At 35.6% G+C, this 15736-nt stretch overlaps 1 protein-coding gene across 1 annotated transcript in view; it reads right to left on the bottom strand.

Annotated features, from left to right (window-relative positions):
* Positions 1 to 15736, bottom strand: part of LOC103768882 (gamma-aminobutyric acid receptor subunit pi-like) — a 32644-nt gene that overhangs the window by 13072 nt on the left and 3836 nt on the right. Inside the window, exons 2-5 of the mRNA XM_008936044.1 lie at positions 10524 to 10591; positions 8861 to 9078; positions 8125 to 8207; positions 3459 to 3596 (exon numbers count right to left, since the gene is read on the bottom strand). Of these exons, the coding sequence (XP_008934292.1) occupies positions 3459 to 3596; positions 8125 to 8207; positions 8861 to 9078; positions 10524 to 10571 (487 nt within the window). The 5' untranslated portion in view covers positions 10572 to 10591. The remainder of the gene's footprint in view (positions 1 to 3458; positions 3597 to 8124; positions 8208 to 8860; positions 9079 to 10523; positions 10592 to 15736) is intronic.

Raw genomic sequence — 15736 nt, 5'->3', positions numbered from 1 at the left:
CCTGCTGCTGCTGAAGAATTGGCAGGAGGATTGCAGTAATGAGGGCAAGACTTGAGGAAAGTTGCCAGTCAGAAGAAAATCTATCGAGAGCCAAACAGCCTCAAGTATTAAATTATATTTTTATTCCTTTCTCCAATTAAAAATGTTAACTGAGATTACTTAGCTATGATTTGCTGTGAAAATAGAAATATTTATCAAGTGGGAACACATGGGGTCTGTCCTGTACCCAGTACTTCTCCCTAACAAACATGATGACGTACCAAGTGCCTTTTAAGAGAGGAGGATTAGCACACTGGAGACAAAATTACCTCAACAGCTATCAGCCTGAGTAAAATAAAATGCAATTCAACAAAAGTAAGTACAAAGTCTTACACTCAGATGGAATTACTAGCGTCCTAAACAGAGCACAAGGAGTATGTGTCTACATGGCAATAAAGGAGGTGGAGTACTAGAATGAATCACAAGCTGAACAAGGTCAAAAATGCATAAAAATTTTCTGCAAAAAAAAGCAAATATCAACTCAGAAAGGATAAAAGGGACAGTTTATGAAATGCATTAAGTAAACTCTTCCACTCAGTTGTATGTGTTGCACATTAGCAAAGAAATGAGAAATTCAATGGGAGAACAATAGCAAAGGCAGGAGATCTAGAAAACTGTTTGTACGAATTAAAAAGACTGAAAGTGTTCATCTAAGTAATGATATATCTGTCCTGAAATAGTGAAAGGACTGCTGAAAAATAGCAGGAAATTTGTCTTCTATACCCATATAACCATTTTAAAATGCAGCAAGGGACATCAAGATTAGACATGAGGAAAATATGAGTATAGTAAGCACCAGAAAAAATCACCTAGGGAGGATGAAGCAGACACTTTGGAGGTTTGTTTAACCTAGTCAAAGAAACATCTGTCAGGAAGTAGGCTGTAAATATAGATGATCTTGCCTTGCAACATGAGAACATATAAAATGAATTCTTAAAGTGTATTTCAGCCTGATTTCTATGATTATTTACACAAAAAGCCAAGCTGTAACAGTTTTTCATTGCTTTTATGTTTTTCCCAGTGAGAAAGGAAAGCTTTTTATATCACCATTTATTACTCTGAGAAATACAAATGGTGTTGGCTAGACAGCTAAAATAAAAACCCTGCAACCACCAATGCAGATATATGGTTTGGGGGTCCAAGAGTGCATCAGTGTATGCAGAAAAAGGACTGTAGTTAAAAGACATGGAGGAAACGGTCCTAACAATTAATTTACACATGGACAAAATGAAATTGGTCTGTACAAAAAGAAAATTAACACCAAATCCTAGCCAGCAATCTAGCTAACATTATTCAAAGTGATTTACTACTATGTGATTACGATAATATGATTACTACTATGTGATACATGCTGTGCTGTAAACAAGATTAATCCACAATGTCCTTTTCTTAAATTTACTGAAGTTACTTATGCAGGAATTTTGCTGACTACATTTAAAATTTGGTCCTGTCAGTGTCTGTGTTTGAACATGGGGTTTGCATTGTTGTACAATATTTCACTTGCACAGCAGCTGCACTGTCTGTTCAAGTTCACAGAGTACCAAATCCTGATTGCTTTTTTTGCTGTGTTAGGAAATACTACACACGGCTCTTCTCTCGTATCTTTAGCTTTTAGCTTTAGCTTTTAGCTGTTATAAATAACTGTAATTTATAATATAACTGTTATTTATAAAGTACTCTCAGATATCTATTAATGGTGTTAAGGAAGTGCAAAGCATTGCTTTTCATTTTGAAATTGATTACATAGTTCCATAATATGATTTCTTTTTTTTCTTTTAATGCGAGCTATGGTAGGCATTGTTCTCCTGAAAAAAAAAAAAAAAAAAGAAAAAAAAAAACCTGCAGAAAATAGCACCTAATTCTTAATGACTCAATAGAAAATTAAGAGGATTATGAGATTTCATTTTAAAAGTACTGCATAGCAGTTGATAATGTGACTTTCTTGAGCAGGAGGACTGAACAAGCAGGTGTGGGAAATTTTAATCAAATTAAGTTGCATGTGGTAAAATATATAATTAAAAGAAAAAGTGGTATTTGACTTTATACATATGGTTCCTGACAACAGAAAGGGAGGAATACAGCATCACTTACTGAAAGGAGTACAGTTCATCTGACCACACCTCTTCAGTTATAACTGGAAATGATTTTTATTTTCTTTGGTAAAAAAAAATATATTTTTTTTGGCTTTAGAGCCCAGACTATATGATAGAAGGTGATAAGAATTAAGCAGGTTTCTTATTCCTCTTTCCTATATAGTGAACAGGTCCTAATACCCTTCTGGGCAGAACAGCAGTAAAGGATTATTCTCCTTTGATTGAACCTGATGTTGCTTACCCAGAAGCTGTAAAAAGCAGCAAGGCAAACAGATGTCACTTATGTAAGTAGCAAGATACTTCGTGATCCTGGAGTCTCCTAGTATGTTTTTCATTACTACTTCTGTATCCATTTAGAGAACTTCAACTTTTACCCTGAATATCTGAAATCAGTGCAAAAAGTTTCTCTGTATTGAATTATTAGAGAAAAAAATATCCAATTTTGGAATAGAGAAAATGTATTTCAGTGATTCAGAATTAGTAATTTATCCCCTGGTGAAACTACAGTCTTCATTTAAAGATCACCTTTTTGGTCAACAAGTTGATTTTAGCAGAAGAGAAGCAGTATGCAGTGAAGAACAGTGATGAAGGACCAAAGAGTAACTGAAAGAGCATAAATGAGGTTTGGTAGGTCTTGAACTCTCTGAAAGCCCTGGAAAATCACCAGGAGCAGACTCTTTCATGAGGCTAAGTCCTGAAGTTAGTGAAAACCTTCTGCAGTAGTTTCCTAAGATGAGCAGCAGAGCAGGTCTTTGGAAATGGGCAAGCTGCACTTTGCTGCCCACTAGGCCAGACAAAGGCTGCTGAGGTATAAAGCAACTCCAACAAGAAATAGCCATGAAACACAGCTTTTTGCAGTGGTAGAAGTATCCAGCATATTCACAGAAATTTCCATGGCTGAACAGAGGCTTTTGACTTGCCAGAAAAAAAAAGCCAGACTGGCTATTTCCAGGAAGGCTGGGAACTGTTCTGAGCTGAGTACCCACGGTCCCTGGTCTCACTCCAGTTTAAATGTACAATTTACAGGCTCTCCTTCCTTCACAAGATCTCTCCCTGACATTATGTAGAAGTACTACATCCTTTGTTCACCATTATTTAGATAACACACAGCCTCCATGAAAATGCTGAAAGACTCTCAATTACTACCTTAACTGGGTCTCTGCTGGTAACATCCAGGAAAGCGTATGTGGTTTCAAGAATGTCATCTAGCAGAATACAGAAAATGTCATCCTAAGAGAAAACAATGTGCTCGGTTCCTTGATGCTGCTCTGTTTCCAGAGCCATATTCCAAACTGTAGCTAGAAAGTGCTAGAAGGGTGTTTTTACCTGTCTCATACACTGCTTCTGATACCGAGGTGAAGTGGTCTTCTACTGTGTACTGTGCCAGCCGGAGTGTGTCCAAACCTCGAACTGAATCATTTCCTCTAGTCCAGTAAAACGTGACATCATTGATGTTATAACCCCCTGCAGTGATACACAAGCGAACAGAAGTGTTTATTTCACACAATAATTATTTTGTGCTGAGCACACTTAACAATTCATCTGTTTCTTGTTTGTCCCTCTGACAGCACAATTAGGCATAAACAGTGACAGGTTTTGGCAGAGGATAATGCCTGTTTGCAACAAAACTGCCAATAACATGCAAAGTCTGATCATTTAAAAGCTGATGTTTTCAGAAGTGTCTTTTTTTATATATTTTATTCTAGTATAGACAACATAAACTAATAAAAGAGATTGGAACCACACGGTATTCTGAAGGCAAATGCTATTAAGCTTTAAAGAAATACAGTTTTTATGAATTACAGCACTGTCAGCACTTGGACTAAACTTTAAGCGCGTCCCTTGTCGCACCCCGGGGTGCTGTTTCTCGATGCAGTGCATTAGGTCCTCATTCCCATAGAGATGAAGGGCTGAAGAGAACAGCAGGGCTGCCGTGTGCTGGCACTGTGCTCTGAGCTGGGCTTGGGTCGGCACTTGGGATGACATTTTGGCTTAGGAGCTTGGATGCTTCCCAAGGACACCAGTTTAGATGTTGATGTTTCTGCAGGCTCAACAGCATGGCACACTTCAGAGGCCCCAGGAGATTTCCTCTTAACCTTCAAGTAGTAATTAGGAGCTGAGATGGGACATGAATCATCTATCAGAAGGCAACTGTATTTTGCACACACTTGTCAATATGCAGCACAATCATAGCTAAAATACTTCTGTAGCTTTTCCCCATTATACTAAAAGGCAGGAAATTTTCAGGCTAGTGTATATGATTAATTCAAGATTATGTTAATGTAATTTACATGTTAACAGGGAGCATTTGAACATCTTTTCCTTTAGCTTACTTAGATCAATCATTCTTGTATTTGACAGACTTACATTTTGCAAGTTAATAGCTAAGCTTAGGGGACAGAAACATGAGCAGATGATTATTTTTAGACTCCAGTCAATTGTAAGCAAATTACGGTGAGAGACTATAATGCAATACATTGCACAAGGGTACATGCTGCAGAAAGAACAAAGCTCTAGAACCACAGAAAAAAAAAACATGAATTAAAATAAAAAAGAGCATTTAAATATTTTTGCGTTAATGGCTTTGGTTCTAGCAATGACAAAAAAAAAAAAGGAACTAATTTCCTACAGTCATTTAATGCAGGAAAAACAAGAGTTCAGAAATTTCATTTCAAGAAAACACTGTACTGGTTATCAATTAAAATTACAATTTAATCTGGAAATTCTTCATCTGACTATTCTTTTAATGTAAATCTTGTTTTCAACATCATTGGTAGTTTTCTAAAAAGGTATAATGACCAGGAATCTCTGCTCACATTATCACATTTATAGCAATTAAAGCCAAAAACCTTTGGCAGTGCTTTAGACACTGCTGTGTCAAAAGACTAAGCTAAAAGCATGTATATTCAAGCTAAGTTCTCAATTCCCTAAAACCACATGCTGAGAAATTTCCCAGGTTTGGGAGATGAAAAATAAAAGTAACATTTCCTATAGAAAAATGATTGCATTGTCCTCAGTCAAAACAAAGAGGTTCAGAGAAGCAGTTGTTATTTCATGGCTCCAGGCATGGATTCATTTTACTTCCCTTCAATATAAAGGAACTGCAGATATTTAAATAAAGGCCAAAGAACTAGAGAGTGCCACAAAAAATTCTTATTTTTTACAAGACACTGGGTCTTCCAAGTCTGGTGAGATAGGGGAAATTCTCGATGCCTGGATGTGTGATAAAAAGCATATCTCCAAGTGCAGGTTGTTTTGCTTTAATACAACCACTTTGCTCCAAAGTACTTCCATTAACTGAACAATTAGTAGGCTTTGGTGATCCTTCATAAAAAAATTCTTTGAAAATACTAATTCCAAAACTCTGCTTGTGAAAAAATTTCATTTCCCAATAGTCTGTAAAGTTAAATAGCACGGCACTCCCTCTGTGCTAAATTATTTTTTATTCAGGGGATTAATATTTTACTAATTATAAAATGTTTTAGAAGTTTATAGAGATAAAATCCTTAAGCCATCTTATTTGGCTTTTACAAGTAATTTCTATTCTCTTTACATGACACTGAGTTTTCATTCTGACTAATTCCTCAAGCCCAAAATGTCTAATTCCTGTGCTTCATTGATACAGTACAAGCAGCTAATGTCAACAGGGTTAATAACGAGAACAGTAAAATTGGGATTAAACATTTCTAATGCTTAATACAAATGAGTTTCTTTAACTTTCTGTTGCTAATTTTAATTTCCCCTGATTGTCAAGCACAAGTTAAGTGCCTTCACGTGGCTCTTCACTGAATAAATGCTAAAGGACATGTTCAAAAAGGAAATATCATTTCAGAGATGGGCCCAAAATATGAATATGTATTTGGACTGGAGACTAGGGGCAGGGGGGAAAGAAGAAAAAAAGCCCTTGGCCCAGTGTAAATGAACGGTGGTGTTCCCTACCACATGACAGACAGCATGAACATCCCAGCAGCCGAGGACAACCCAGACAGGAGCCTCCAAGTTCCCAAATGTCACATCTGCCATACCAACAGAAACTGGGAGTGGCAACTCTCTGTCTTCTAACACATGCCCGTACTACCCTCTAAAGTGCTGCACAAGGGGAAAAAAACAATAGACATTTTCACTGAAATGTATTTTGCTGTGTAGAAAATAAGTGTAAATTAATGCCATTAACCAGTAACAGCAGAATAGCATGTTGTAAAGGCCACTAGGGATGCTTTACTGTGTAAAGCCATTACTTGGTAATGTCACATCATGCTTGTCTTTGCCTTAGTAATCACTTAAAAAAAAGACCAAACATTTTGTTTCAGCTCAAATATTTGCTATGTATTTTACATTTTCCTTATAAATGTCAGTGTTTGTGTGGATGTGTATGCACGCTTGCATTCACAATTCTTAATTCCAGGTAATGGTATTTGCAAATGGTATTCTAAGATGATGTCGTTATTCATCTATAAGCTGACACAGCTCATTTCATGAGGGAACAAACACCAATTCCAGCGTAACCAAAAGCAGGTATTACAATGCACTGAAGAAAAGGGTCCACAGCTAAAGCCATATTCCTTCCTCTTGCATTTATTGTTTCTAGCTGTTTTCCTTAAAACTAAACACCAATATTACGGAAGCATTTGTGAGGACACTACTATCTTTTCCCCTTAGACAAGAGTCACTTGTGTGTTGTAAAAGCAGATGGAATCATTCTGGAAAATGCTTCTTCTTAATTATATAGGGAATTCTCCTCTTTCTAATACTGTCAAAGAGATTTAAATTCCCATGGGACATATATTTCATTCTGAAACTAGAGAAAATATTAAATGACTCATTAGGCAATGCTATTCATGTCACTCAATGTTCATTGACTTACAAATACGCTCTTCCAAAGAAAAATAAATTAGCGATAAATCCAAAGTCTAATTCAAATCATTATCTGTTAAAGAGATCTTATAAAACTGCTGATTCTAGAGGGACTGCTAGAGTGTGTGAGGAAGTGGCTTATATTCTTTGTGGTTCTGTCTAAAATGAAATGTTACTGCAATCTTCTAATTGGTCATTACCAACAGAAGATGAATAAGACACACACACAACTGAAATAGTAAAGAATAAAACTTGACAAGTATTGAAAAACCTTCCAAAAGACTTTAAATATGTATTGACATATATTTGAACATATATTTTCATTATACAGGATTTGGTATCCTTTTACATTATCTCATATGAAAATATGTTGAGAGTGTTATCATATGAATAGCAAAAAGTTAACTATAAATATGCACATTTGGGTATTTGCAAAGTGACCATGTCTACAAAGTAGTAGAGAGCATATTTTAATAAGGACATTGGTTGATAAAATGAGAACCTATAAAGGTGCATTTAGTCTTGGTCCATCAACCGATGACATTTTTTCCCAGGGCACTGGTACAGAGACAACTAACTAAATCATAGAAGGATCTGTATATATCCATCTCAGGACAGAACTGTCTAAGCAATTACCCTTTTTTCGGTATGAAGACAGTAAATTAATTAAACATGAACTCTATGCCTTAAAAATAAGCCTCATTCTAATTTCTTTCTTTCCTAAAGGAATTGTGCCTCAAGGAAAAAAATACAAAACCATACTATATGAAAGAAAAAAAAATAATAAAAAAAAAATTTCCAGCTCTGCTTGAAAATATCTGCTCACAGAACTCCCCCTGAAGACGAACAGAATAACTGCAGGATGCACTGCAAAACCAGGCCTGTGACAAATCTCCTCAGACTTTGTTTAATCATTAATAGCATGGCAGCATTTCAGTACTGCCATGCTATTTTCAGTGATACCTCATGCATTTATCTTTGTATACAGATACTATTGTAATTCAACAAGGGCTGGTCACATAATGTCCCTTGGCTTCTTTGAAGATTCCAGCCTCTTTGATAATACTATCTAACAGCCCTTGAAAAAGATCAGATATATTTCCAACTGTATAAAAATAATAAAGATCACATTTCTTACAGCTTTCCAGTTGCAAAGTACACGTCTGCTTGTCCATTGGATATTTGGTTAGATCCATGCTGCATGCAACAGTTGTAGTGATTCTTGAAAAAAAAAAAATTGCTAATTATTAATTGGATAAAATTGTTCATTAAAAATAAAAATAAGGCATGTATTCTTCATGATCTATTACTTGCAGGCAAATATCATACTATTCAAAGGAAAAAATCTAGTATTTTTCATTGCTTAACATGAAAGACTAATAGTATTCCAAACAAGAAACATCTCCAAAATAGCTGAGTTTAGCAGCAGTCTAGAAAGGCAACCTCTTGCTCCGTTCTCACTTACAGAGTCCATTTTTTCTTTGTTGATATTTTGCAATACATTTTACAGTTTTGTTATATTTATCAAAATATATTATAAAGGATAATCTTAAATAATGCAAATCAGTCATTACACCTTCCTTTCCTCTATGATGAATTCATTGCAAAACAACTAGAATGGCAAAATGCAATTCCTATATTTAGTGTATATGAAAGTAAAAGTGTCTATTGAGGGAAGAAAAGGTGACCTATTATTAAATTTAAGAACTTAGTCATACTGGACAATCATATTACATGTTTGTAAAACTACAATACCACGCATATCCTACTTTTACAAATAAACCAGTTTCTTAGCCATAAAATCATGCTAAGCTGGAAACTTTAAAATGTAAGTAGATGCCAAATATAACGGCTGATATGCAGTATATACATACCGTAGAGCATACAAGACTGTTCCATTAGGGTATATTCTTATAAGACGATTCTCAACAGTGATATCATGAAGAAAAGACTTTTTTGAATCAACTATGAAGGTATCTGGTACCCAAAGCATTTCCACAAGCCGACCATCTAAGCTTAAACTCTTATTACCATCAAAACAAAGTCTCTCATCAGTCCATCGCTGTCTTAGAAATATAGTTGCTGTGTAGTCCTGAGAGAGAAAAGGCAAAATTATCATACAGAGCACGTCTGTATCATATTCTGTTTCACAAAAGTATATGGAAACAGCTGTTGGGTGCAAATAGTCTACGTGACTCTCCGTGTCCCATTCTTAAACACTGGCACTCTGATAGCAGTTGTATTGGCTCATGTATTGCCAGATTTTCCAGCACTCAATGCGAGGTTGACCCCATTAAGAAGTGTTATCATGAGTAAATTTTGTTCCTATGGCCATTGGAATTTTACAGTAAAGGCTGATGGCCGAAGTCTGAGGCTTGAAATCAGCTGAAGTCATCAGAGTTTTGAAAGCAAATAATCTGGCTCTGTAAATCTTTAAATTGTAGAATGATATATATATTTGCAAACATCATTTTGTTCACATAAACTACTAAATAATACCTAAGAAAACTTTGGGAAAAGTTGTATAAATTCAGATAGGCAAAAGGACAAAAGAAGTTAGTGAAATAGGAAGGGAATCATCACCTTTTAGCACAATTTGTCCTTTCACAATAACAAGGGAAACAGTGGTGTCAAATTTGTCAAGACTTTTAATATAGCTCTCAGCCCAGTTCACCTACAATTCAGATATGCCTTATAATCTTACCTTAAAATCATACTATTTCTTAGCACCTCTTTAATCAACGTTTGATTTTATGGTGTGCTTTTATCATCATGATAAGTTCATCTTAAGTTCTGAACTTACTTCCCACTTCCTAAATACTAACTAATACTTGTTAAGTACAGAGGAATTCTAATATTCAGTTTCTTTGGAAGTCTGAGTAATGAAATGCTGAGGTACTTTAGATATACACACACACACACACACACACACTTATTTATTTATTTATATGGGTACACACTTTTGTACATATATACACACAAATATTTTCTAATATTCAATATCTGATTAATTAAGTTTGCCTTTTATTTCTATGTACCAATGGAAGATCTTTAATTAGAAAAGTAGACTCTACTTCATAGTTTGTTCAAAAATAAATTATACAAATGTAATGAAACACAGCTGGAATAAATTAATGTGTGACAGTAAAAGGGAAATACAATGAGTTCAGATGTGTCTAATCGCAAGGAATGGGAGTAGCTTCAAAGTCATATGAATATATTTTCAATTTTCTGAAATAAATATTTAGACATCTGGAAAATAAATACTGCTCTATACATCTTTCACGGAGATTAATACTCAGTAGCAGTACTAATAACAGTACTTTTGTTGGTATCTGTGAGAGATGTGATTTGAATTTCCATTTCTGTATTTATGGTGCTATAACCACTATCTGTAGTGAAAAATAAAATTCCACCCCCTAATACACATCGCCTGCACAAGGAGAAAAGCCTCAAAGTCACATTACCAGCAGCTGTAAACATGAGACATTAGCCTATCAACAAGCAAAACAAAAAAGATTGCAAAGGCTACAATACCATATTTATTTCTGATATTGTATCAATGCTTGCAATATCCAGACTCATTCCAATTGACACAGGACCATCTGAAAAAAAAAAAGAGAAAGTCAGAATCGAGCACATAGTTCTTTAATACCCAGAGATCAGGAGAACTGGTTACAAAATCTTCCACAATATGATCTTCTTTTTTTCTAAATGTTTAAGTAGCTTTTTTAAAAGGAAATATTCCTCAAACTTCAGATTATGAAATAATTTTAACAATTTTATAACTAAAATACAGTTCTTTTAGAATAACACTATCTTGGGTTTAGTAAACATACTTTATTTCCTAAATATTTCCTGGTTTATAAGATTTAATTTTTTTTCCCAGAAATAAAGTGCTGGGGAAAACATTGCACAACAAGTTGCGGAAGGTACAATCCCCATGGTACATCACACCCTTCTGCTCTGAGGTGCAGAGCAGTGGAAAGAATTCTTCCAGCTGCAACATCTGGTCTATCAGATGTTAATGAACTAAGGAGTTGCCCCTGGCAATGTCACATGGGTAATATCCAGATGGGAAAGCTAAGTGACTTTTTTTACTGCCTGTTTAAGAATATATTGTCTATATTGTGTCACTGCATTTTAACATCTAGCTTCTGACCACTAGCAGCTAGCCTGTGACTTAAATACTTGCATTAATAAAGGAAAGCCAGTCACTCCATTCTCCTTTTAATATTAATATCAGCTGTGTCAGTGTGATTAAACACCTTACCTAAGGAGTTGTCAAGGTGTCATTGTAATGTTAGTATGCTCAGACTCTTGTCTCCTTGTGAATGTACATTGAACAGTGTCAGAAGGAAGATCACCAGCTGTGCATTTGAAAATGCAGAATTTGTGCAGTACTTTCATGGAAACATGACATTATTCCCAGTTGAATATGTGCAGAATCATTAGTGGAGTACAAATACAAGGAAATTATTAAATTAAGTCCATCTTTCCAAGTAATTGAGAATGCAGTACTGAGAAATGAAAAAATATTTGAGATAAGATCTATGTAGCTGATGGTACCAGGACATCACAGGCACACTGCTGAAAGCCACTCTTGGCTTCTTGTATTGCCTTATGTACATTTTCCATGCCCCCAAAATGGTACCTAGAGGAAGATGTGCTCCAGCTCTACCCCTGCTGAGTAACACTAAAGAAATAAATGTGTCATTCAAAGTGGTATCTGTGTATTGGTTTGTTTTTTGGGTTTTTTTCAGAATAATTGCTATCTTGTAATGCAAGTGTTAATGTTGTTAAACATCTGGCACTTCTGGAAAAATCTGTAAATGCTTTGTTCTGGACTCAATAGAAAGTTCCAATATAAAGCTCCAGCTTAAAGCAGAACTGTAGGCTTGCAGAGTCCCTTGATAGTAGTCTATGTGTTTATTATATAATATAAATTGTACTTAGGATTAGAAGATGTTTATCTTTTGGAAGAAGACTTTGGAGGTAACTCTGGAGCAAAATTATTTGACTGAAAAGTTCTCAGACCACTGAAAGCTTTTTCTTCTGTTTCTTTCCATTCTTACAAGGTTTTGATACTCCAATAATACATTTATTTTTTGTCCCTCCAAGGTTAAAAACTTGACCCTCTAGGAAACTCAGCCCAACTTTCTAGGGTGCAACAGCAACACGGTCAATTGATAATTATCTTCACCATTGTACTATATCATTATCACAGGCTCGATACTGCCAGCGTCAAAAGATGTGTCCGGCCTCAGAAGAGGTCAGACCCTGAAAAATCATTACATTTTAAAATTACTGTGATTTATCATCCATTTTCTGTTTTTTTTAGGGTTTTGTTTTGTTTTGTTTTAGTCTTCCTACAGATTCCCATGTATGACTATAACAAAGCATATTATTGCCAATGCTCACACAAGAATTTGGGGGGAACCTCATCGTGCAAGACACACATTTAATGGTGGACCATTCTACGGAGATGACAATGCAGTGTTCAGCTGGCTACGTGGGAACTGTGTCTGGGAATAATCAGACTCTTTCCTATTGCATCATATTTTATTGGTAGGAACAACACTTTATCCTTGCCTAGTTAAGATAATAGAGACTGGGGAAAATGTTCATTAGCAGCATTTTAGTATCACTAGTTCCATTATTACACATCAGAGAGCAGCTAACTTTTGAGAAAGATCATTGATATTCAATTACGTTTAATTTCTCTGCAATCACAGAAACAGAACTTCATACATCTCTCTCTTCCTTCTTCCTTGTTGTGCTCTACTTCAAAATATTATTTAATAACATAACAGAATTGTAGTGTTGGGCAATTCCCAACCACCAGAAGACATCTAGCTTAGGTTAAGAGGTAATTCAAGCTCAGACTGATTGCCCTTGCACAGACCCACTCTGTGGTTCAAGTGCTAAGGAGCAGTAGTGTACTCAGGGCAAAATCACCCTGCTCTGCTAACCCTGATAGTCTTTGTGGCCCAAGTACTTGTGCTGTGCAGACAGCCTGTCAAGCCAAGCACTCATAAAAACTCAGCAGAAAATGACATCACCTCAGATACAGCAACATGCCAGGGAGGACTCCAGCAGAAAAAAAAAAAAAAAGCAAGCTAATTTCTTTTTGTGTGAGGCCAAATACAATACTAAATATGAAAAAGTATTAATACCAGAACGAGTCTTCCCATAATTACCCACCAGAGTTTCCCTTGAACTTCCTCTGAAAGACCTCCTGTTTACAGTGTCAAAAACAGGGCAGCAGATCAGATGAAGCAGCCAGTTCCTACATTTCCATATGTTTGGCAGGAACTGTATATATAATGACAACTTCAGAAGAAATCTACCAGTCTTCAGTCTGTCCTGCATTAGTGAAGGGAATCTTCAAAACATGGCAAAGAAAGGTCGAAGGATGAGCCGTGTTACGGCAATGGGGGCGCGATGTAACTAACATACATTTCAACTTTACTGAAATGCGTGTACAAAGACTGTTACTGCCTGCACTTCACAGATGCTCACAGCAATCCCATATGGGAAAGCAGACAGCAGGGTGGCAGATATCATACCTAAACATTAAGTTTCGATCACTGCCTGTTAAGCTTTGTATCAACAAAGTAAACCATCGTCGAGTCATGTATGTCTTTGTAACTCTGAAGACCCACTTAAATCAGCACTATCATGAACTCCCAGTGCTGAGTTGTCAGTACTAGCTCTTTTTCATTTAGTTCAAGAAAACGTAAAGCAATTCTGAGATTCAGAAATATCTCAAAAAGGTTGGTTTTTTGAAAGAACACCTCGTCCTTGCAGCAATAACAGATAAAATACTATGCAATTCTAACAGAAAATTAGATTAAAAAGTACCACTAGAGTAAATTATTATAATTTCATGAAAAACTGTTTTTGTCTGCCTGATTGCCAGCTCTGCTTTGTTTTAGAGTACTATGGGACATTTAGATAAAGTGATACATTACACTTTGATTTTTTGGGTGCCCTTAACTTTCCACCACAAAACATATATCTTGACAAATATATGGTACGTGAAGAGACTGGACAGATTAAAACAGACCTTCTGACAGATCTCAGCTGTAATTGTTGATACAAAGACATCAGAAAACAGACCCATTTATAGCAGAAATCAGCTTCAATCCTATTCACTCACATCAACGATCTTTAGACAGTGATGTAGCTTTACTAGTACAGTTTGTGGACCAGAAAAAAAAAATTGGTGGGGATTGTAATAATAACAGCTTGTTAAATCATTTCTCAAAAAAAAATATTTGAATACAGCCAAGTGAAAGTAATTAATGTGGGGACAAATAATGCAGGCAGTATGTACAGGATAGGAAAGTATCTTGGCAAGTGGTGCCTTTGAGAAGAATTTAGAGGGTGTCAGAGATAATAATTTCTACATGATCTTTCCATATTATGCTTTGGCACCAGCACTATTGCAATGGGAAGCAATACACAGAATGAAGTTATCTTGCAATCTAGACTGCATTGACAAGACTGTTATGAGATTACTGTGACAAGATTTGTTTTCCACATTTGAAACAAAAAAAACCAATATGAAACAGCAGACAGAGGAGACAGAAATATTCCAGAAGACAAAACACTCTGGAAGTTGAATACCAAAGCTTGTAACATGACAATTAAGGAATGACATTTACTCAGTTCCTCAAAGAAAAGACAGAGAGGTAACTTGCCCAGTCTCAATAAGTGCACAGAAGGGGTATCTGGCAGTAAATTGTACATGTTTTCTGACAAAGTAAAGTAAAGCAAAATCCCAGCTTCTGAAAGCAAGAGACAACATGAAACTTCAAATTTAATTTTTTTTTTCTAAATGAACTTGATCACTGCTCATTATTTAGTGTCTCTAGAACTCTGCATTTGGGGGAGGGGGGAACCAAACCAACAAACACACAGTAAACCATCCTGCATGCAGAAAGCTGGATTTGATGGCAGTGATAATCTCATAGTGTCTCTTATTTCCATGGGAAAGGAGGGAACATCTACATTACCATCTCTACGCTGAAATTTGCAGTTTTGCACCAGGTCACTGCTTTATTAAATCGCTATTTTAAGGATTTAGTATGGATTCAAAAGATACATTTTTCCAATATAAAACTGGCCATAGCTATTCTGGGCTTTTTGCCTTTCTCTGAAGGATTACGCATTGGCTAATTGTTACATAAAATAGTCTTTAGATTGTGATTATTTGGTATTTATTCCTCATATACCCTGTGAGCTCTTCTGACTAAATCAAAGGGTCTTTGACACAGCTAACATTCGGATAGCTCAGGGCCTCTTTTGGGGGTAAACTGTAAGCTTCCAAGGACTAAAATGCCTTCATCTAATTAAATTCATAGAACTTAATATAAACAAAATTTGAGAAAAAGATACGATGACTAGTCTTACACAGAAGGTTGGACTCGTAGATTTAATTAATTTTCTTGAATTTAAACTTTAAGACCATGAAATGTATTACTTATTAAAAAGCTAAGGAAAATAATCTTTTAAATGTGGTTTAGAATAACTGATTTAAGCATGACACTTTTCTATACCACTTGAAAGGAGCTTCCATATTTAAATATACTTAGCTGTGACCTTTTCCTAGCCTCTCTCTTTTTAATTAGAACACTTAAATTATCACGTTCAATCACAGAACAAAATCTATTTGTATAAAATTATTTACAAGATTTCATGCATCCCTTAACAACTCTATGAACCTGATCCAAGGCACACTGAAG

This window comes from Merops nubicus, unplaced genomic scaffold (assembly GCF_000691845.1).
Source record: "Merops nubicus isolate BGI_N331 unplaced genomic scaffold, ASM69184v1 scaffold4372, whole genome shotgun sequence".
Taxonomy (NCBI): Eukaryota; Metazoa; Chordata; class Aves; order Coraciiformes; family Meropidae; genus Merops; species Merops nubicus.
Note: the sequence above shows the minus strand (reverse complement) of the source record. Positions and strands in the feature narration are given on the sequence as shown.